Raw genomic sequence first — 24,035 nt, forward strand, 5'->3', positions numbered from 1 at the left:
TCCACTAGTCACACTATTGATAGTTGTTAAGGGAATTGTAAATATTTATAATTTCAAAGTGGAAGCCTCAGTTGTCTCTTGAGGTTGCAAAGGCGATGCTTGGGCTACAGCAACTGTATGAAGGAATGGATTAAGGATTGGCATGCTTAAATTAGTACAGGATGCTATTTTGAATGCGCCAGTCTGAGTCAAATTCGATCATATGTTACTTGGCAGAAAATTTCCTTCGTTTACAGTTTCCAAAAATCAATGAAAATTATAAAGTAGAGAACTTGTTTACAAAATAATTTAAATATCGTTTTTTCTTAATTTATTTAGTAAAACTTGTTAATAACTAAACATAAACTACGAGTATCTTTACAAATGATTTTCAGTGCCCAACAACAATGCTTACTATGCACATGCAATAGCATATTTGAAGAATTTCTTCAAAAAAAAAAAAAAATACATTCCAGCCTAACATTAAAACTATGCAGTCCCAACACGCCTTAAAATAACCAACTTTCATAGAAAGCCGGCCACTCTGCCACATAGGCATAATCCGGAAAGCCTTGAATGAACTTTTCATAACCGTCGGTACGCTCCACCGCCTGATGTATCCAATGAGCACCTATGCCGATTTCCAAATTTTGTGTGTTCGAGTCAGTAGTCTAAAAGTGTTAAGGTAAACAAAAATTCAGTAATTAATTTGGAAACTATAGTGATTCGTTATATTACCTCCACATCAATGTAGAAATCTAATGCACTGCTATCTTTGCCATAGGAGTAGTAGATGAAGTAGGGTGGTTCCCAATTATCACGAATCATAGTGTCGTTGAAAGACCAATTGACAATTTTAGCTGGCGTTTTTGGTCCAATAAATATTGTCATATGATCGGGACCGGTAAGCGTAAAGTTATAACGGCTGACATTGGATGTGTCCACTTCAGTTTTGGATGCCAACGTTAGTGTTGGCTTTACGCTAGGTATATTGGGCTCCTCATCGATGGGTATCCAAAAGCTGTTTTCTCTGTAAGAAATATAACAAAAATTATATGAGCAATGAGCACTTAGACGCTCTAAGCCATGTAAGACTGCCTCTTTAAAGCGCAACTACTAACCTTGCCTTGTGCCAACGATGATTGAATATTGGCATCCCACAGAAGAGCTCATTGTTGCAGACATCAGTGACTTTATGCTTTTCACCAATACTTTTGATATTGTCTGAAATATTTTCAATGAAAAACTGTGCTCAAAAATGTCTCGAAACAATTTAACGCTTACCATCCACAATGTGGATACGGCGATCCTGCGCATATATATAAACGCCCGATTCATTCACACGTTCAGTGCCGTCGGCATTATGTAGTATACGCTTGGCATGCTGTCATGATATTTGATTATACAAATTATAACAGTTTTTTAAGAGTTACTTACGAGTATACTTACGAGTAGCGAGTAACGCTGTGCGGCTACTTTGGGCGTATACGGGAAACCAACTGGAGTGACCGCTAGTATTATGAATAATAGTGTGACGCCTAAGAAACAAAGCGCGATCGTACGCGTTTTGCGGAAGAACATGTAGAGTGGCATCTAAGCGTACAATCAAGTAGAGAATAAAGAAATTTTATTGAATATTATGCATCTTCTTCAAAGCACTAAAAAAGTTAAATGAGTTAATCTTACTATGAAGCCGGCGAATAGGCATGTAAAGAAAATCGCTATTCCAGCCATTCTAATATCTGGATTAGAAGCAGACCCTGATCGTCCCATCATTGGTATCAGTGTAAAATAAATCTCTTGTGCTACTGAGGTATAGTAAAGGAATGGCAACGCTTGGCAAATGATGACGGCGATGGCGAACCAATAAGCTGCGAGACGAAAAAATAAGTATGTATTTAAATAACAGTAGTAATAACTCATAGAAAGAAGTGTGTATATTTAAAAAAAAACATAAAGAAAAACGCTAACGTCGGACAATAATTGAAGTACAATTTAGTTAAGTTGTCTTTTCAAATAAAATAGTTTTCATACAGGGGCTTGATTCTGATCGATCCGTTTGTATGACAGCTACATATATAATATAGTAATCGGATATCAGCGGTTCAGACCAATGAGCAGCTTCTTGTAGAGAAAAAAATGTGTGCAAAGTTTCAGATCGATATCTCAAAAACTGAGGCCTTAAAGTTCTGAAGCATGTTCCTCTTCACATAGATTCGATATACGTTTCCAAATGAAAGCCGGATACGTTTTGAGAATCTTGGGGAATCGTTTGTAAATCGTCTTCTTTACTCGTTTGTAAGTAGTCCAGAAAAATGACGCATATAACGGGTTTTTCAATAAGAACGCTAAGTTAAACGGTTTGAGATATCAATGAAATTCTTTATTCCTGTGAAAGTACATTCGATGCCATTATGTATGGAATTCGATTTTTTTTGCATGGCCACCACAGGCACGCTTGCAGAGGTCCAGATGCTGAACCCAATTGTCGACGGTTTTCAGGTATAAATCGGTCGATACTGCTGCAATTTCACGTTCGTTATTTGTACGCAGTTCATCAATTGTCGCTGCCTTGTTGGCATAGATCATAGACTTGACGTACCCTCACAGGAAATAGTCTAACGGCGTCAAATTGCACTGGGCCATTTCGTGAGATAACACGTTCACCAAACTTGGTTTTCAATAAATCGATTGTGAAGCCACATATTGCCCATTCACAGCAACGTGCCGGTCTTGATCATCATGGAAGAAGTACGGCCCAATGACGCCGCCCGCCCATAAACCGCACCAGACCGTAATTTTTTCGGAATGCAATGCTGACTCATGGAGTACATGTGGATTGCTGTCTGCCCAATAACGCATATTTTGCTTATTGACGTAGCCATTTAGCCGGAAATGAGCCTAATCGCTGATGATGATTTTTCGATGAAAATCCGGATCATTTTCAAGTTATTGCTCAGCCGAATTCATGAACATACGACAAAAACTCGTCGGCTTCAGTTCTTGCGTCAATTTGATCTTGTGAGGATGTAGGCCAAGACCCTTTCGCAAAATTCGGGACAACGATGTCATAGAGATGCCCAACGCTTGAGAACGATGTGTGAGAGACCGATTTGGGTCTTCCTTAATTGATGCGCTAGCGAAAGCAATATTCTCGACACTACCGGCACTACTTTGTCTCAATTGCACGGGAACATTTTATATCGTGCTTGTAGATTCAAATTTTTCCACTAGAAGCAAGTGTTGATCTGACACGATGAGTATGACGACTACAAATTAGACGTAGCGCTCTTAAAATTGAGGACACTACTAACTCCGAACTCGTTCTTAGGCGGTATATCTTTCCATGATAAAATGGCAAACTTTTCCGAAGAGAAATGTCAAAATAGCGTGGAAAAATATGAAGTCGTTTGCTATTCCTATTGGTCTACTTTTGTAGCGTCCCTATTGAAAAGCCCGTTATGAATGTCAAAAACAGACCTATAAACGTCTTCGTGACGAAACCGACACACCGCTTAGGAAGAATAAACACAATTTGCTTACCTCTACGATGCCATTTTGTAATCAAATTAATGATGAGAGCTGCTATGTCGAAGAATACAGCGAGCATAAACATGAAAGCCGAACGCACATTAAACGCTGTAAGCACGATTGTTAGCAGAATTAGCATTAGACAATGTGAATGCATGAAAAGTTGAATGCGAAAGCCCAAACTCAGCAGATCCTTTGAGTAAAACAAAAAAATGATTTTAATTTCAGTAAACTAAAACACTTGCAGAACTCACCTTCTTTGTACGCTCCAAGAATAATGCTGGAAAGATGGTCATACAGAAAAATATTGGACAAAAGTAGAGACCAAATATTAACCATGTTTGACTAAACCAAGTCATAGAGCGTCCAACACCGTCCATAAATACTGCAATAATTAAAACAAAAACTGCCCCCAAAGAGAGTGAGAGTAATTGTACGGCAAACGCGAGAGCGTAACGACGAATGACCGCCAACCAGCCAAGACCCGAACGTGCTGACATGAAGAAGAGCGACACACCGATGGCACATACAGCTACCACACAAACAACGCTATTGACAATGATACTGGTGTTCAACGTGTAGTATAGTATAAACCAACCGAGAAAATCATAGAAAACAACATGACCAGCTTCATTGGCCTAAGTGAGAGTTAACAGCGAGAAGAGTTATGTAAAGGGTTAATGCATTTTATTATGGGGACTTACTGTTGGATTTTCCATTTCCGGTGCGTTAGCTATAGATCTGGCAAGATGTAAGACATTATCGCCTGTATTTTGTAGTGAACCTTTCGGCAGGATATTGAAACTATCATACTCAGTGTGATAGACATAACCATTGTAGATATAAGCTATATCCAAACCTAAACAATTAAAAAAAAATCAAATATGTACATAAATGACCGGTTAGGTAGTGCTATTTAATGCTTACCAGGTACACCGCCGTAATCACGGAAAATTCGGAAGTCCGTATCGGATGGTATGAAATCATTCTGAAATAGTTCCTCTGCCAAGGTAGTTGCGAAGGGATGTGGCACTTTGCGGTAATAGTTCATGAGCCACGGATTGCCAGGTCCGGACTGGAATAGTAATTCGCGACCTCCCGAACCGGCAGCATCCAAATTGATTAGTGCTCTGTGTTAGAATGTGCGTTTAGTTAATAATATCAATAATCTTCTTTCAGCTCTCTACTTACTTGCAATTTTTGGCCCACTTATGCTGAGTTATAAATCCATGTGACGCCTGCAACGGATTCTCTTCGGCACCATTGAAAAGGAACACAATGGGATTTTGCAGTGGTCCACTCGACTTGGCGATAACACGTAACACCTCCAACATTGTTGCCACCATCGAAGTATCATCACCAGCACCCGGACTACCAGGCGCGCTGTCGAAGTGCGCATTTATGAGTAGATAATTTTCGCTTGTATTATTTTTCGCACTCAATTTGGCGACAACATTTTGTACACCCTGATACATATTCAACATGGTCCAATGAATATATGAACCGGTCGCTAACTGAACATCGATTTCGAGTTCGAAGCAATCGCTCATTTGTGTCTTAACCTTATTGATTTCGCTGACCAGCAGCTCAACAGCTTTTACCTCATTCGCTTCACTGCCCACCACCTTCGGACCGAGACGTGCTAAGTTGACTAGAATTTGTTCGGCACGTTCGGCTATATATGAGTCGGAATTTGTGGCCTCATCTTTAAGTGTGAGCGGTGTGGGTAAACGTACAACTTGTGTGAGAACTATGCTCAGGTAGAGTATGAACCAAAAGGCGGTGAAAAGCGGCGCATAATACCAGTTGAGTTTTTTCGGTACCTCAAAATCGACATCGATGTGATACTTTGATTTGAACTGGAATGAATAGCAGGAAATTGCGTAAATTATTTTATTATTAAGACAATTTAGGGTTGTAATTAGTTTATATTAAAAAAGATTGCGGCGGTTAATTAGAACACCCTAGTTTTGCACTATTCTTCTTTCTGATAGTCATCAGCTTTCAGCAGTGTATGGTTTCGACGATTCAGAGCGGGTGAAAACGACACCATGGATAAGCCAGCCGGCGGAAGACCGATCAAATTAAGGAAAAAATCGAGTTAGACCGGCATGTGGCATTTCGTGACATCGATCAGAAGATGGGAGTTAGTCATCAAACAATTTTAAACCATCTGCAGAAGTATGGATACACAAAAAAGCTTAATGTTTGGACGCCGCATGATTTGACGGAAAAAAACTTTGTAGACCGAATTAAAACCTACGAAATGCTGCTGAATTGGCACGAACTCGACCCATTTTTGAAGCGGATGGTGGCTACGAAGAAAAATAGATCACATACGACAATATCAAGTGAAAACGGTCGTTGTCGAAGGCCGGTGAATCGTCCCAAACAGTGGCAAAGCCGGAATTGACGGCCAGGAAGGTTTTGCTGTGTGTTTGGTGGGATTGGAAGGGAATCATCCATTATGAGCTGCTCCCACATGGCCAGACGCTTAATTCTACCATCTACTGCGAGCAACTAGACCGCTTGAGACAGGCGATCGACAAGAAGCGTCGAGAATTGACCAACAGGAAGGGTGTAGTGTTCCACCAGGACAACGCCCGATCACACACTTCGTTGATGACTCGTCAGAAGCTACGGGAGCTCGGATGCAAGGTTTTATCACATTCACCATATAGCTCGGACATAGCGCCAAGTGATTATCACCTGTTCCTGTCCATGGCGAACGCCCTTGTTGGTGTAAAGTTGAACTCAAAAGAGGCTTGTGAAAAGTGGCTGTCCGAGTTCTTCGCAAATAAGGAGGGAGACTTCTACGAGGAAGGTATTATGAAGTTGCCGTCTAGATGGAAACAGATTATCGAACGAAACGGCGTATATTTGAAGTAATTCCTATCACTTTAACACTTTTTATAAAGCATTGAATAAAGAGCAAAAAAGCGGAAGGGATATTTGACAACCTTATATGTATGTATGTTGGCAAAGGTAACTCAAAACAATATCGAGCGCTGACGTAGCAAATATGCCGAATTTTTGGCCTCGTTCAAGTGCAAGATTTTAATAATAAAAAAACGTCACCTAAGTATGGTGAGGTTTTGGTACCATAAACTATTACCCAAAATAATTGGAGAGCATTTTGATTCATTAAAAATTCTTGCACGCAGCCCTTTGCTATACAGATTTCTGCTGAGGTCTTCCCATATTTTAAGCCAGGCAACAACTCCATTTGTAGGCAATGTTTACTTTTACTCTTCATGAGGTTCTTTAATATGTACTATATTTTAAAAGTAAAAAAAACAAGTTGTCTATATTTAGGCAATTCAATGAACTTATTATTCAAGTACTCAAGGTCACATATTTGCATTAGATTACGGTATCAACAAAATTTAACCGCGAGTTCCTTGCAAAATGTTGTAGAAATATTTCTGCATAACCTTTCGCAACAATTCTTTACAATTACCATAAATACAATCATCATCATTCGAAGCGATTATTTCAGATTAGCTGATTTTTCTGAGTGTATACATACTTATGTATATTATCAAATGCGCCTACGATTACGACTACCATTATGCATTCGTATTTATGTCTACAAATAATGCTAGAATCTGTGGTTCCAGCAAATAACTGCTAAGCACTCGAAACCCAGCAAAAGCAATAATGCAAAGTAATTAAAGCAATTAATCCTTTAAATGATTAATTAATTGCTTGCTAATCTAATCAACGGGCAACAATAATGGGCGACGGCAACATGCTCAGACGCGTGCAATATTTCTGTGGTCAACTATCAGGCGACAAAAGATAAGTAGAAGTGCTGTAAATAAATACTAATATGATTCAGTGAATCGTGTGTCTCTAAGCAAAGCAATATTTATTAGCTCTTTTCTTTGAAGTTATCCTCTTTTAAGTTTGCTTGTTCTTGCACGAGCTTTTGTTGCCGCCAAAGGCCATAAAATATTGGCAATTTGGCAATTATTTCAACGAAAGTGTGGTGTATACCATATATACATATATATATGTATATATATATGTATGTATGTATATGTTTATAATATGGAGCCAATATAGACTACTCAGAAGTACATTTAATGGTCAGTGACTTTGATTGGTGATGTAATGCATTTTATGGTTATTATTAGTACTGCTCAATGAAGCGCAAAAATAATCGATGAAATATTTTAATTGTCATGAAATAATTATAATCTAAAATTATTTTAATTACTCTTAAAATATTTCAGATTTTGCTAAATATCAAAATGTCACAAATAGTAATTGGTTTGTATTGTATTTATATCTATTTTATTATTATACTCTTCCAACTTGTTACTACAGAGTACAATAGCTTTGTTCCCCGTAACTTAAAGTAGGTGTAACGGTTACCTAACTATCCTAACTTAGTACAAAAAAGTTACGAGTTCGTAGATGAGCGTAATCGAACCACTGCCACGCCCACAAAACCCCATTGACCGAAAACGCCTAAAGTGCCATGACTATGCAAGTGGCCCCGCCCTCTAATAGTTTAATGTACATATCTCATAAACTACTAAAGCTACAACAAACAAATTTACGCAGCTCAAATATTATAAGAACTCCTACCAACACATGGATGAAATCGGAAGATAACCCCGCTCACTCCCCATATAGCGGTACGATTAAAAACTACTAAAAGCGCCATAAATCAATAACTAAATACGCCAGCGACCTTAAAATTACTTTCGAAATGGTATGGGAAGGCTTTATGAGAGCCGTGGTAAAAATTTGACAATGGACGTGGTACCGCCCACGTTTTGATAAAATCACGTGTCTCGGGACCCGACCTACCGATATCAACTAAATTTAGTAACTGGCATTCTTCTCATATTCCTATATGACAGCGCGAAAATGGGTGAAAACGGACTACAGCCCCCCTCCCCCCATATAGGACAATTTTGAATTCCATTTGATTCTTTCACTTTACAGTCCACGAATCAAAAAGTATTAAATATAACGGGATACAATTTTGCACTAATATTTTGTTGAAAGTATGCCCAAAAGTTGTCCAAATCCAAGCAAACCTGTTCAAGCCCCTAGGTACCGAATATGTGGACCCCAGTTGACTTTTGACCAAAAATATCGCTTAATGTATGGGATATACTATACAATTGAAACTCAGACAAAATCCTTTGCCGACAATAGTAATTCTGTGTGTATGAGCCCCCATTTACATAATATAAAGGTTTTCGAACTTAGTACTGCATATATCGACAAATATTTGAGTTGTTTCAATGAAAATGAAAGAGCTTGTTTTACTCATAACAGTATATTTTTGCACCTAAAATAGATACAATCGGTCAAAAATTTGACTTAGCCTCCATATAACTAATATCGGGGTTTTCGAAGATCCTGTTGACTTTGCTTCATATGATTGGTGATTGTATGTGAGATACCTTATTGAAACCCAAGGAACATTTTTTAGTATATTGTATGATAGTAGTTAATAGACAAAATCGGGTCGATAATACCCCAACTCCCATATACTACATACTTGTATAATGTTTTGCGTCTTTCTAACAAACCTTATGGTGACATTTAACATCTTAGGGTATTCCTTGGTTTGATTCTTGCAAAGTTTGGTTGCACCCGAACTTAGCCCTTATGGTCGATTCTGATTATTCATGAACAACCATTATATTCCTTAAATTGACAGCTCTTCTACAAATCTTGATTGCTAGTGACACCGTTAGAGTTAATGGAGAGCAAAATTGTAAGAAGTTGATCTTGATAACATTTGGTTCCAACAGGGCGGGACTACGTACCACATATTACTTGAAACAACCTAATAATTGCGAGAAAAGTTTGGAGATTCGATTATTTCAAGAAATTGTGAAATTAAATGGCCTCTAAGAAGTTGTGATTTAACACCATTACATTACCTCTTGTGGGGTTATTAGAAGTCATTAGTCTTTAGCAATAAACTAGGCTATCTTCAAATTTTAGTCATTGTTGAACTCGCTATTCATAACATACGACATGATTTAGTGTAAAAAGTACTTTAAAATGGTTTCCTCGTATTCGAATTTATTATCTTTTAAGTGTTTTTCAAAATGCTTTTAAAATGCCAAAAATGTAATGAATACAATGGCTCTGGCTAATTTTACTTTTACGATTAAGTTTTTCTTCAAAACTATCTTTTTCGAAACGTTACCCACGATTTCTCAGGTTCTACTGAATCGATTTAGCTGAAAATTTTAAAAAGGTTCTTTATAGACTTTTTCATGTCTGGAACTATTACTATTTTTAATAAAAATTTGAAACATCCAACAAAAGTTATATTTTCCAGGCAGTGTCCATTTCGTGAAGAATTTTGTTGCACCTTTTTCGTAGAACATTGTGTCGTCATTTTAAATGAATAATTTTTTCCTGATTTTGTTTTCAGATAGTTAGGAGGGTTGAAATCGAGAATAATGTCACGTAGCAGATTTTTGAGACTCCCGACTTTATCAGTTGCTAATTTTTGAAATTTCTGACTTTTTTTAAATTAATTTTTTGATTTTTCCTTTATATTCTTATAATGTTTATAAAAAACTAATAAAAAAATATATAATAAAAACATTTATTGCCTTTTCTTTGCGAAATTTCAAAAATTGCCTGAAAGTCATGTCTCTAGACTAGAATACTACTGAAAATGGTCAGTCCTTTTTTATGGAATTTTTATAGTGAAATGAAGAAACACAAGGCTTCGAACTTACTTAGACACTAGACTTATTAGGCCTTTGGCTATAATTTGGAGTTTTTTTAAGTAAAAATATTTTGTTAATTGCCAGATAAGCTCCAATAACACCTATGAAGAAAAAAGTTAGACAAATTTGTATATACCCACAAATTACTACTACCGCCGGAACTAGAGTTTTTCCAAAAAAAATTTTTTTTCAACATAAAAATTTGGAATTTCAGGGATATTTTGTGACTACTTTTTTATGAGAAAAGAAATTTGAATATTTTTCAAAAATCTTAGTTCATGCGATAGCACCATATATGATGAGTCTACCATTATAATTTTAAAGCAATCGTTGGAGGCGTTTTTGAGAAATCATGGACGATAGTTTAAAAGGGTAGTTTTGGGGAAAAAACAGGTTTGAAAGTTCAGTTGTGAGGCCACACGCTCTACAAATCTTACTCTCTCAGTCATGCAACTTTCTAACTACATTCAATATCGGAAAATTACTTTACCAGTACAGTTTATGAATCCTATAGACTGGATTAGTATAAAAAAAAAAACGGAAGACCAGCTTAGCTCTTAAAACACTTAAATTTTAAGTGATTATACTTACACTCATTTTTGCTTTAAAACTCCAAAAACTTCAGCAGCAACAGCAAATATTTCTTCACAACTTCACAAAACCACACACAAATTTGGGAAATATCGTTTGAATAATTTCACAAAGTTTCGTTAAACTTTTTCATACAAATATGTATTCCATATGAACTCACTGTATAAACTCTATTAAAAAGTACAAACTATTTTTTGTTATCTTTGTTCACAAATGTTTCGTATTTTCCATTTGCTTTCAGTATGTTAGCTATAGAACACAAATGACCCGAGATCCTGTACGATCTACAGGCTTTGTAAATCTTTTGGATTTGAATTTTTCACTTTCCACTTCCGCGTTGTGCTGTTTTGATTTGCGACTACACTAGTTGAACGTCTTTCAACCACCGACTTTCACATCGAATTGAAGTTTTGATTCGTACGCACCAAGCTCAAATAATAATTGATTTGGAAAAATAACACAAGTACAAATGATCATAAATTTGTATGTATAACTGTGCGTATGTAAATATGCTTCGACGGTATTGTCGTTTGTAATATAGTGTTTGGGGATTGTAAAAAGAAATAACCACAATTATCTAAAAATTTCGATATCTGAAGTGATAAAACACCGACATACAGCAACGTTAAAATCCATATTTCTGTTTCATTCCTTAATTTTTTATGAGTCTAAATTGGTGTATGATAGTATTGATTTCTTTATAACTAGTACTATCTGCAATACTGTGCTTTTATATAGCTATGTACATATAAATGTACATTTATGAATGTTGATAAAATTTCTGTACTTTTTGAGATATATTTTGGCGTAAGGAATTCGGTTGGTAAAAGCAAGCATTGTTTTTATTTTTTTCCAAAAGTCGAATTATTTCTAATGCATTTTCACATTTTTTTATATATGCTATACCATTTTCTTTACATTTTGTGAGTAAACATTTTGAAAAAAAAAAAAAAATTTCTTCTTTTTTATACTAGCTTCGAAAAGCTTATCTGTTGCTTACGATTTTGGGAAAAAATGACGTTTGCAAAATTTCAAAACGATATCTTAAAAACTGAGGGACTAGTTCGTATATATACAGACAGACAGACGGACAGACGGACAGACAGACGGACATGGCTAAATCGACTCAGCTCGACATACTGATCATTTATATATATACTTAAGGGTCTCCGACGATTCCTTCTGGGTGTTACAAACTTCGTGCCAAACTTAATATACCCTGTTCAGGGTATAAAAACTGGTTATTACTATGTATTGTGTGTTCGTATAATAAGTTTATTGATTTAGTCAAATATTCGGTACTGTGTCTTCGCTACTAAAATAATTTAGACATCATAAATTTATTAACTGAAATTGTATAGATTTATCATAGCATAAATGTTATCTAGTAGCCCAAAAAACTTTTTATAACCGAAGCTGTACGTCGTTCCAGAGCGTAATTCAATACAAGGATTTTAAAATTTGGCGCTTTTATTGTAGTTTTTTATTGTGACTTTATTTTACGATATAAATTACGTTAAACATTTTTATCTTTACGAGGTACGTAAGTTGTTCTTATTTCTCTATTATATGTGACTTGTTAGAGATATGGATAATGACATTATTGCAAGTATTGTCATAAACAATTGTCGCAGCGCCTCGGTGGCTATCTAACTAATAGGGAATTATTTACCTAAGTAGCAGCAAGAATTGCTTTAAGCTGCTTCGGAGATTATAAAATGTTTCGAAGAAGGGAACCGGGTATCTGTTCAAATAAACTTAGTCAGCAGTGATACTAAAAACGTTATCATACAATACGGAGCACATTTATAAGAACTCACATTTTTGCAAAACAAAAAAAAAAGGAAAATAACCCTGAACATTTTGAATGGTATCAAAAGTGGTTTCATTTCGGTTCGGGTCCTTTCTGTCGGATAAGTGGTCCGATATCCACTATAAAATATAGCTATCATACAAACTGACCGATCCAACTCAAGTTCTTGTATGGAAAACTTTTGTAGTTGACGAGATATTTGCACCAAATATGGCACTTTGACTTCATACCAGATCACTTGGATCATGGAGTCCCCAAACCAAACTCTGGATCTCCTGCTTTGCCCATATACTGGCGAGGGAGTAGTGAGTGGGAAGAAGTTGTTGGAGGAGAGTGACAGTGAGCTTCTTTATAGATGGGTCAAAGCTTGGGAGGAAGGTTGGTGGAGGGATTTACTCACAGGAACTCTTTATCAACTCCAGCTTCAAACTTCTTGACTATTGCAGTGCTTTCCAAGCCATGATTGTAGCCATTATGGTACCAGTAGACTTACTGTTCCGTGCAGCCTCCTTCAGAGAAGTAACTATCCAATCAGATAGCAGACTAGTCTTGAACTCATTAACAATGCGTTCAGAGTTTGTTAAAGAGTGCCTAACCTCGTAGTCAATAGCATCGATTCTTTTAGCGATTAGACGGGTGTGGGTGCCAGGCCACGGCGGAATCGTAGGAAATTGTAAAGATGTAGGCAAGAAAAGGCACACTGGAACCGCTTTCAGTAGAATGGGTGCAGGTCGGTGTTCTACTACTAGATAGCTGGGCTTTGTGGCAGCTTGACAGTGCTGGTACACCATCGGACTATGAGCTGTCGCAAAATCCTTTTAGCTAAAGATCGATCGGAAAAGATCTAATGTACTCTTTGCCCTCAGTAAGACTAGCCTCTCCCTAGTATGCAGGTTTTGACAGGCCTTATTGGTGTTCAAGCTGTGAGGCTGGAAATCTTACCAGATACCATTTGCAGACGCTGTATGGAAGAAGACCAGGTGGAAATAAATCAACATATCCTTCTTGACTGTCCCGCGTTTGGGAGGTCAAGACTTTAACACTTGAAAGCGCGTACCTTTAGACATCCCACATCCCACGGGAATAAAAATTAAACGCCAATGCAAAATTGCGTTTCGCCAATTTATAAGTTCGAAAACAGGACTTCTTCTTTTCCTATGGCTTCGCAAAGGACTGCTTATAGCAGTCCACGTGCGATCTCTCTACATCAGCCATCTAACCTAAACTTCCTGTCCTTTCTTGCTATTAGAAATGAACGTGTGAAGGTTATTATAGAATCCGTGCAGTCGAAGTTTACTTTTTTTTTGTTTTCACAAACATATTTTTTATTTAGTTTTATTTGACTTCAGAAGTTTTTTTGAGTTATTACCAATATTACTTTCTGATTTTCAGTTTTTTGCTTTTTAATAAAATTTTTTCAAAGCCTCACAATATTTTAATATTTTTTCGGTTTTCCCCGTTTTTATCACCGCATTTTTATTTTTTATTCTACCGCACACTGAGCAGGAATAGTTTTAATTTATGCAGCGTTGCATAAACCTTTCGTTGGAATGCGCGTTTTTGCACTGACTGTGTGAAGCTGGTGGCTAATGGAAAGACGCCACAATAAGCTCGCTCTACAGCTACACATATCTATCGCCATACAAACTGGTAAACGCTGAAGAAGATCCACAATTAGGGGTCGCTCGCTCATTACTGCGAACGTGCGACAATTGTAGACACTGCCTTACGTGTGTAAATTGAGCCGGCCACTCCCCAAATGTTTATGTTGCACTTGTTCAGATTCTTTTCATTAAAATTCGCGTTGATTTTCCACTGTTTGCTGTTTTTCTAAATACTATTTATTTACTTTTTGTTGTAAATCAATTTTAATTGTTGTATCAAATAGCTGGAAAAATTGCGGATTCACTGCCCGCCTGCTCGTGAACTGACCAACCTTTTTCCATCCACACTTTGCGATTTGTTGCATCATCATCGTTGGTTGGTTGCTCTTGTTTACCGTATTTGTTTGTATCACCATTGGTTGTTGTTTATTTTTGACATTTATTTCGAAAACTCTCGATTTACATTTGTTTGTGCCATCAAATTTCAATGTTCACTGCACATCAAATAGCGGCTGTGTAAATTACTGTGAAATTAAATGTCGCACAGTGGTTTGGAAGTGAGCAAATACAGGAGAGAAAATGAGTAGCTAATTAAATATTTTTTTTGAAGTTTCTTAGATTAAGGCTCTGAAAGCTTAATTTCTTTTACAAGTTTAATGATTTTCAGTCTATATTTGTGGCAGAAAAGTACCCGGAAATTGTAAATAAAACGCAAAATATTTTATTATTCATCAATATTTATTTTGTCGCCTTAAAAGTAACCCCACCATATGTAATACACTTATGTTAACGATTTTTCCAGTCCGCGAAACACTTTTCATTCGAATTTTTGGTATGGCCTTCAGCTCCTTCAGCGAATTTTCTTTTATCTCCACGATCGACGGATTCCACGGAGCGGCAATTTCAGTTTGGGGAACAAGAAAAAATCACGCGGAGCCAAATCTGGTGAATATGGTGGTTAATCGATGGTAAGTATTTATTGCGTTTTTGGCCTTTAATTCGGTCAAAATCATGGCTCAAAGCAATGGTCATCGTGTAAAATCCATGCATTGTTCTTTCACAATTCCGGCCGTTTTCGACGGTTGTTCTCACGCAAACGCCAAATAGAGCTCCTTACGGGCCGTATGTCCCTTCGAAAAAAATTCATGATGCACCAAACCAACAATATCGAAAAAAACTTTGATTTTTGAGCAGATTTGAAAAAGAATTAAGTTTTATAGGGAAGAGTCGAGCAAAAACGCATTTCATGCCCAAAATATCCACCAAAATCAATCGAACGGACTCTCGAGAGATGTAGAGCTCTCTTGTCGTCTCTCTAACACTTGCCTGACGATTTCAACCACCGTATTCTTCACTTTTCTAAAGTTTTCATCAGTTGAACAGGTCGAAGGTTGTCCAGAACGAGGCATCTCAGCAATTATCTTTCGGCCGTCTTTGAAGGTTTTGTACCACTCGTAACCTTGTGTTTTTGATAGAACTGAATCATCGTCTTTTCGTAATAAACTATTTTGAACTGAGTTGGAGCTGACTCTTAATAAATGCGACATCATTTGATGATAGCAGAGTTGTAAAGAAGCGATTTTTATGCTCGTTTAAAATTGTTCTGCGGTTTATGATGTCAACGAAGAAGAAAACCCATTTTGAGATTTTTGCTCGTTAGATCGCGAAGGAAAGACCTATACAAGTATTTACTATTCTTAAGCTGGTCTCACTACTATTACTACATAGATAATCCCTGGGAAACTTGGTTGGTTGAAAACGGTGGCGGAAGAGCGTCAGATCGTAGGTGGCCGCACTTAAGCAATCTATAGGCCCATTTTGCTCTCGGGTGGTAACCAAATTAAGTCCTATCGAGGAACGCGGTTGATTTCGTAAAAACTTGATTTTTTTCACTCCCGGTTGCGAATTGTCACTTCATCCGCCTGAAGGCTGGGAATTCGCAAAGATTGTGCTCTAAATAATGGTCTCATTATCGTCCACTCATGTTCTGCAAAAAAGTCTGAAAGTGGGATCTTAAGGGTAGCTGCCCTTAGTAATGTCTCAGTTCCCTTTTGCTTGGAAGTGCGAGTAGAACCGTTTTGTTCTGTGGACTATCAACACTACTCCAAAGTAACTTTGTAGTAAGCTCTCTGTTGCTAGTGTTCCAAGGCCTGAGGTCTTTAGCCAGGGTCCATTGCTTCAAACAACCATTGAAGGTGCAGAATGGTATGCGGAAGCTTATGAAAATTGTGTTCCCAGCTGCTCACGGGGGGGCCAACTCGTTTGCCTTATCATTTCCTTTTATTCCGATATGAATAGGTTTCTAGATGACATTAACCTAGGTAACTCAGTGGAGTAGTAGTAGAGCTTGAGAGTCTAGTTATTGCCTGCTTGCATAACCTAGCGCAGTGAAATATAATGTTGGTGTGACGTATAATTGCCGCTTCGCAGTTCACTAAAATGTCTATGGACTTGCGATTTAAAGCAGAAGCCTACTTTTGAGACTCAGCACTTAATTTCTTTTTTCTTCAGTGTAAACACAAATTTTCGATTTTTTTAACGGAGACTGCATATCGTATACCAAATCTTCAACAGAATTTAACTCAGTCTAATATATAATATTATAAGAAGTCAAAGAGACCAAAAGTGCAAACAGACAAAATAACAATAATTTTTTAACTTATTGTCTTTCATAATAATACACTGTACCTCACATAGTAATCGGAGCACTTACTGACAGTGATGGGTAAATAGTTCAGTTATTTGCAAAGTGACATTAAAGTTTGTGTTATTTTGCTTGTAAATTAAACTAAACAGTCAATCGTTCGTTGTGCTTGAATGCATTTAGTTACCTTTTTTGTTAATCTATTTTTGCTACTCGCCCAATCATTGGTAATTGCTTGTATACATACAATATGTCAGCGTAAGAGGAATATACGTATGTACATATGTATGTACAAGCATTTGGAAGTAATAAACATATGAAAATTAGTGGCATATAGGTATTTTAATAAACTTTTTTTTGGTTTTTTTTTTTTGCTGAAGAGAGAAATTTCATTAGGAGTGGTGGGACGAAAGTTGAAGTTCATTCAAAACTGATTAAATGAAAACTTTCAAAACGCAATAAAGTTATAAATATTTAATTGTTTATCACTACGAGATCTTTTTGATTTACCAACGGCTTCTATAACCTCAACTTTTTTCGAACATGGCAACCTACTTAAGTGGTTTATGATAAAAAAGTTAGTATAACTAAACTAATCTACATTTGGTATCGACTTTTCAAACATTATAATCTTAACTCAATTGCCAAAATCTTATACGTTTAATGGGTGCTTCAAAATGTGATAATACATTTTTTATAATTTGATTTGACTCGGTTTAACAAAAAAATATGTTCTTATGTATTTAAATACAATTTTTTGTAGGCTATATAAGCATAATAGGCTTCTTTTGCACTAAAAACTCTTAAAGTTGAGTCCACAAGCATCGAATTTCGGTAGTAAATTTTAATGATTTCAACTCGTTGTTGGATCGTATATCTTTTCATGATGAAATGGCAAATCTTTTTAAGAAAAATTTCAAAAGAACGGGAAAAATATGGCTTTGTTTGCTGTCCCTAACGGTCTACTTTTGTAGTGCCCTATTGGAAATCCCAAGCATGCCAATGCTTATCCAATTATCCATACATTTGCTATAAGTCCCGTTTGGGATGGCTATCAGTGACTTCAGCGAATTTTGTTTTTTTTCGGTTTCGACTTATTTTTTGAAGCGCCATTCGCTAGATTATTGAATAATTTCGATGTCATGTTCATGAAGCCAGATCTCGAGACCAGTAATTATGTGGCATCGTTTTTGGATCCTTTTCTCCGAGTGGTTTTTTCAAAATTTTAGCTATTTCAGTACGAGTCTAGCATTGATCCGCTTGCTACCCAAAACACTAACTAAAATGTGTTAATTCGATTTACAAGAGGTGTTGAGATTTCTTAAATGAAATACCTTAATTTATACCAAATAAAAACGAGATAATTTATGGTGTTTATTTTTGAACATTCAATATCAGTTTATTGCCAGAATTTCACAGTAGGCATTCCCCTATGCAGCTCTCTGGTAGGTGAGAGTAGAAATGTGAGCATACGTTTCCTCTCAGCTAGTAGTAAAATCTGCTAAAACAGACAACAAATATTTAGCCAAAAAGTGTTAGCTCTTCCGCTCTGAGCGAATCGTATGTTTCTTGATAGACCTTGAGCTTTGTTTCAAAAATAAATCTGATTTTGGTGACAATATAGAACTAAATTTCTTGGTGGTTGACTCTTCTTTCGACTAATATTGCGATGGAAATCGCCTTTCGACAACCATCATTTAACTTCCTACAGAATCCACGAGACAAAATAAACACATTCAAATATTGAAAAGCAAGAAGAAAACGTTTACTTCGGATGGACTTGCTATAATATCCTTCGCATGTACATTTCTCATGACAATAAAGGGTTATAAAAAATCTTTATTTTGATTGCGATCAGTCAGTTTGAATGTTAAAGTGTGTCGATCTGAACAATTTGTTCGAAAATTATGCTATGCCGAATTCGATGAAGGTATCTTGTCATATAAAGAAACGTTTTCCAAGGACCCGATTTTGATCAATCAGACTATATCTTAAACGTTCCAATATTTTTGCTTTCGTCAAACGCACAGTTTCTTTGGGAGAAAAGAACGTGCCAAAATTTCTGATTTTTGTCTTAAAAACTGAAAGTTCGCATATGTATAAAACTTCGTTGAAAATTTAATATATCCTTTTCAGGGTATAAATATTAGAATTTATTTTAAATACACAGAGACACCTATTATTTAAATGAAAACGACTGCTCGGCTGATAAAAGGAATTTATTCGTGTCCGACTACTATAAAACATATGTGTGTATATAGTATTATATAGGTATGTCCATAAAAGTATATGAGGTCATTTGCCAAAAAAGCAAAACGATTATTGATAAAGTGCAATAATTCTATGAATATATTTCGGAGTTTGCAAAAATTTCTTTTACTATGTATACTAATATACACACATGCTTTACTGTGGGCAAAAAATAGTAAGATTTTTAAACTTAAATTTCGCGCAAAAACCCATTCTTTGAAATATATTTTTTTCTAGGTTGGCATGACTGTCAGTGAATCGGTATCATTGAAATTGTCACATCAAAATAATCATTAGTTTGTCGTTTGTCTTTCTGAAGCACAAACAGTGTTTTCGGCGATTTTTACGATGAGTGAAATTATTCAACAAAGAAGTTCCTAAAAATTTTGTGGGCGGAATCAAATTTCTTGTGCCGAAACGTTTATAATGTTGGAAAGGCCTTAAGTGATAATTGTTTGTCGAGAGCAAGTGTTTTTGATTGGTATAAATTATTCAAAGAGGGTCGAGAACGTGTTGACGACGAACCATAAACATCAACTGATGATCAACACGTCAATAAAATAATGGAATTGGTGCTTGAGAATCGACGATAAACTGTCAGAGCTCTTACTGGCATCGTTGGAATATCGGAAGGATGAGTGAAAAGCATTTTGAAAGATCATTAAGATCCTGAGAAAAGTGAAAGCACGATTGATTCCAAAAATACTAAATTTTTTCGTGGAACAGCGCCGTGATATTATTATATTACTGGCGATAAGTCTTGAATCTATGCTTACGATCAGGAAACAAATGATCAGTCGGCCAAATATCGTGGTGAAGGTGAGCCGAAGCCGAAAAAACCACCTCAAAGCAGGTCGGTCAAAAATCAGGGTTATATTGGCAGTTTTCTTCAATTATGAGCTGTGATGTACTCCACATTCCTTGCCACCGGCCAAATTGCCAACAAGGAATACTCTTTGTGTGCGTAGTTTGCGCGAAGCTATTTGTAAAACGAGGATGAGAAACCGCTTTGAGGCATTTAAAGACATTAACAAGTGCTTCGAGGATTGGAAAAAACGCTGGCAAGGTGTATTGTGGCCAAGGGAGTTTACTTTGAGAGCGACGCCATAGATTTTGAGGAATAAATTAAGAATTTTAAAATTATGAACGAAGTCTTACTATTTTTTGCTCATAGTGGCATATAAACTGCTTTTGAAAAATTTGTACTACTAAGTATGTTTCAATATCTTACGTTTATTGCACTACTTTGGAGCCTTTGTTGTTTCACTTTTCGAAACATGAAAGAGTGCGTGGCAATCTTTATGAGCGCAATAAGCGATATTAATTGCTAATTTTTTTCTTCAATTTAATTTTTTCACTATAATAAAATGACGCCCTCATACTTCTTAGTTTCTTGCTCACTTTAGCAAAGCATTTTCTTGTTGCAGCAGCTACTGGCGCTCGAATTAAACATATAATATGTATGTGTGTACAGCTGTTATCAAAATAATAGGAGCGCAAATTAACTTTATGCAAAATGCAAAAAAATATTGTAAATGTGATTTAATTGTTTAGAATTTTTATAGTTTTTAATTTACATCACAGCAATTTTGTGTTATATCAATTCTCAAAAAAATAATAATAAAATAAAAATAAAAATAGCATTCTTAGTATATACTTCTATCAGTAATCTGAAATAATGTTTTTTTAGAATTCATATAACAAAAAGATTCATATAAATTATCCGAAGTTTATCAATTAATAAATTTTCAAAAAAAAAAAACGTTGCGGCAGATTTGAGCTAAGCTGCTTCTAATGTCTCCCAAAACTCCATAAAATTTATGGAGACTTTATTAGTAACTTCTTTTTTATGGCTGCTCAAATATTTTCGATTGGATTGAGATCTGAAAACTGGTAAGGTCAAATAGGTACTTCTGTAACATTACCGGCGAACCTCATTGGTGTAACTCTGCTCGTATGTTTCGGCTCATTATCTTGCTGGGAGACCCAAACCATTGGAATTTCACTGTTGGCAAAGGACAGCACGGCTTTCGGCATTGTTTTGATATATGTAGGTGTTTCTTTGTATGAAAAGGAATTATCCTCGGTCTTAAACTATTATTTAATAGTAGGACCTTGGAAACTGTCACACAAGCTTAGTTCATCCATAATTTAATTTATGTTTAACAGGTAAGGCTTACCACGATCAATTTCATTTAAAGACAAATAATATATCACCCGGATTCGTCCCTAAGTTAGGGGTTACATGGGTTAACGGGTTTCAAAATATCGATTTTTTAATTGTATTATTTAATTCTACAATACATCTAGAATATTGTCCTAAGTTTTCAAGTTGATTCGAGTAATAGTTTCGGAGTTGCAGCCTTGAGAACTTGAGCGCTTGAGACTAGCTGTGCTTTTGAAGTCGGTTGAAAAGATTTCTTGAGAACTACTCAACCAATTTTCATGTTGTTTTTCATCCAATCTTCATGTTTTTGTTTTAGTGATGCTATTATTTCAAAAAACGAAAAATTATACCCCGGAACAGCAGAGGCCAAAAATGAACCGACTCCATAATTTGCACATATATTCAAAGAACTTAACAATTAATTGCAACTGCCACCCTATTATTTGGACAATAGCTGTAATTATGTATAATCATTATGTTAAATTGTCTTAGCTAATCGCCCGATTAAGCGCTATCAGTAGCAAGCACCACCCTCCCCCCAAGCAAGCCCCCTTATAAAACGATCAACAGTAGCGGTGAATTGTTCAATTGTAAATCGGTAGCCGTGGTGCCAAAAAGTTGTCGCACTTCCGAGCACAGAACACGAAAAGCAAGTGTAATATAACGCGTAGAGGAAGGAGTGCAAACTGTGACAACATCCTGCCGAAAGCCACGAAGATCCTACCGTTGCTTGTGAGCTTTGCGCAAAGTAAAGAGTAACACATGACTGCTTAAGAGAAAAATAAAATCATAAGAGGGCACAGCATACCAGCAGCGACGCAGTGATCTTCACCACACTCTCTGTTGTTTTTGTTGCTGAGCGCGTTGCCGCTCTCACTGTAGATCACCACTGCTGTTGCTGTTGATCTTAGCATCACTAGCTCAGCATTCAGCATCTACCGGCTGCTGCTAAACAGCTTTAGGGCTGCATCCAGCTGCTGCAGATACGAAGAAAACGCCGGGCTACGCGGTGCTCAAATACCGGAGACACGGTGCGCTATCGAAAATATTAAAGATCATCCTAATATAAAAACAAAAATGCTCGTTAAAATGTTTGAAAAATTGAAATGAGCAAAAGTTTACTTAAATTTTTTTCTTTTCGAAAATAGTGTGTTGAAGATGTGGCAAGTGCGAGTATAGGCAAATTATTGAAAATTAAAAATATATATTTGCTGACTAGTGTTTGTTGTTGCACAGTTGCTGTCACTAATTAGTGTGAGAAAGTATAGCAACCAAAAGGTGCCGAAAAAGTTTTTTTCGTTCTAAGTGGCGAAAAAAGTGTTTATTTTTATTAGTGCGTCTATTTCAATATTTATGCCTGTGTTTCATTTGTTTGTGTATAAAAAAAAAAGTTGAACTCATCTTTTTTGCGCAACTCGGAGCGGTGTTTCGTATAAATATTTGAATTATTTGTTGAAATTACTGTGCATGTTGTTGTTTATTTGATGATTAATGACTGAAAAAGCGTGAAATTGCACGGTATTTCGGTGTTTTTTTGGGTAAGTGTTTTGAGAATATAATTTTCGAAAAATAAAAGAAGAGAAGTAGCAAAGTTTTTGATTAAAGGTTTAAATGAATTTGTGTGTTGAAGCGTCTAAAAAAACATTAAATAAACTAAAAATGCTGTTTGGATAATATATATTGTTAAAACTAAGCAAAATTGAGTTATTTAATAACCTAAAGAATATAAAATATAACTAATGCGTACAATAATAATCTGATTAACACTTCAAAAACGTTTTTCAACTATCGGAAAACATCAAAAAATTTTAATAGAAATTTTTTATAGTTGATATTGTGTAATTAAATGGAATTTTCGAACACGGTTTCCAAAGAACGCTAGTTAATTGACTATAAGAACCGTTTGTTAAAGCAAAATGTCTTCAAATTTCTACATAATATATCAAAAATCTTAAAAAAACATAACTGTATTGAAAAACAAAACAACATTATACTCATAATATCAAATCCGGATCAAATTCATTCAGGTTCATATAAACATCACGTCCAAATTCGAGAGAGATTGTCTGCCCAAACCTTTTCTGAAACTGAAACCCAAAACATTACGTTGAAGGCGACAATATAAATATTGATGAATAATTAACTAATTTGCGTTTTATTTAAAATTTCCAAGTACTTTTTTGTCGCAATGCAAGTAAAACTTAATTTTACCACTTTTCCAAGTTAGTCTCCAAAATAAATACAACCTTATTTCAGCTATGCCTCCGAATTTTGAAATTGAGCTTCTTAAAAAGGTAAGATAGCTGATCCCTAAGCAATGTCAGTATGAAATTTCTCTCTCGATAAAAATTAGCTTGCTCTAATATCCAGAAAACCCCCATTTTTGCCTTATCTACATATATTGTAAGAAACCAATGAATTTTCTTTAACTAAGATTATATAAAACGTATTATTGACAACTTCATAAAGGCAACTTGTCTGCCTTTATGACACGTCACAATAAAGTCAAGGGGAAAACAATGTGCGAACTATAAATTTCAAGGAATTACTTTTTGTGCCTGTAATTTGCTGGGAATTCCGTTGGTGGGAGTGATTTGTTAGCAGTGAAAGCTTTTATAATTTTACATATCCGTTGCGTGTTTTCACAAATTGTTCTTTTAATCGAAATGAAGAAAAAATCGTTTAATTTTCTTTTGGCACACAACCCTGGGGAAAAATGTTTCGCTCGCCTTCAAAT

The 24,035-nt window shown here is 35.9% G+C and overlaps 2 protein-coding genes across 2 annotated transcripts in view; one reads left to right on the forward strand and one right to left on the reverse strand.

The window, feature by feature from the left end:
- Window positions 1-293: 293 nt before the first annotated feature.
- On the reverse strand, window positions 294-14,021 carry LOC120771697 (endoplasmic reticulum metallopeptidase 1-like). The gene is made up of 13 exons (XM_040099834.1): window positions 14,003-14,021; window positions 10,821-11,249; window positions 4,702-5,369; window positions 4,438-4,640; window positions 4,215-4,369; window positions 3,765-4,148; window positions 3,523-3,703; window positions 1,666-1,850; window positions 1,429-1,572; window positions 1,264-1,363; window positions 1,101-1,203; window positions 718-1,009; window positions 294-650 (listed from the first exon to the last, which is right to left on the reverse strand). The coding sequence occupies exons 2-13, from the start codon at window positions 10,824-10,826 to the stop codon at window positions 489-491; spliced, it is 2,583 nt and encodes an 860-aa protein (XP_039955768.1). The 5' UTR covers window positions 10,827-11,249; window positions 14,003-14,021; the 3' UTR covers window positions 294-488.
- An 8,246-nt stretch (window positions 14,022-22,267) lies between these two features.
- LOC120772295 (endoplasmic reticulum metallopeptidase 1) overlaps window positions 22,268-24,035 on the forward strand; it is a 33,030-nt gene continuing 31,262 nt past the window's right edge. The window contains exon 1 of the mRNA XM_040100803.1: window positions 22,268-22,836. The gene's annotated coding sequence lies outside the window, so the exon portion shown is untranslated. The remainder of the gene's footprint in view (window positions 22,837-24,035) is intronic.

This window comes from Bactrocera tryoni, chromosome 3, assembly GCF_016617805.1.
Source record: "Bactrocera tryoni isolate S06 chromosome 3, CSIRO_BtryS06_freeze2, whole genome shotgun sequence".
Classification (NCBI taxonomy): Eukaryota; Metazoa; Arthropoda; class Insecta; order Diptera; family Tephritidae; genus Bactrocera; species Bactrocera tryoni.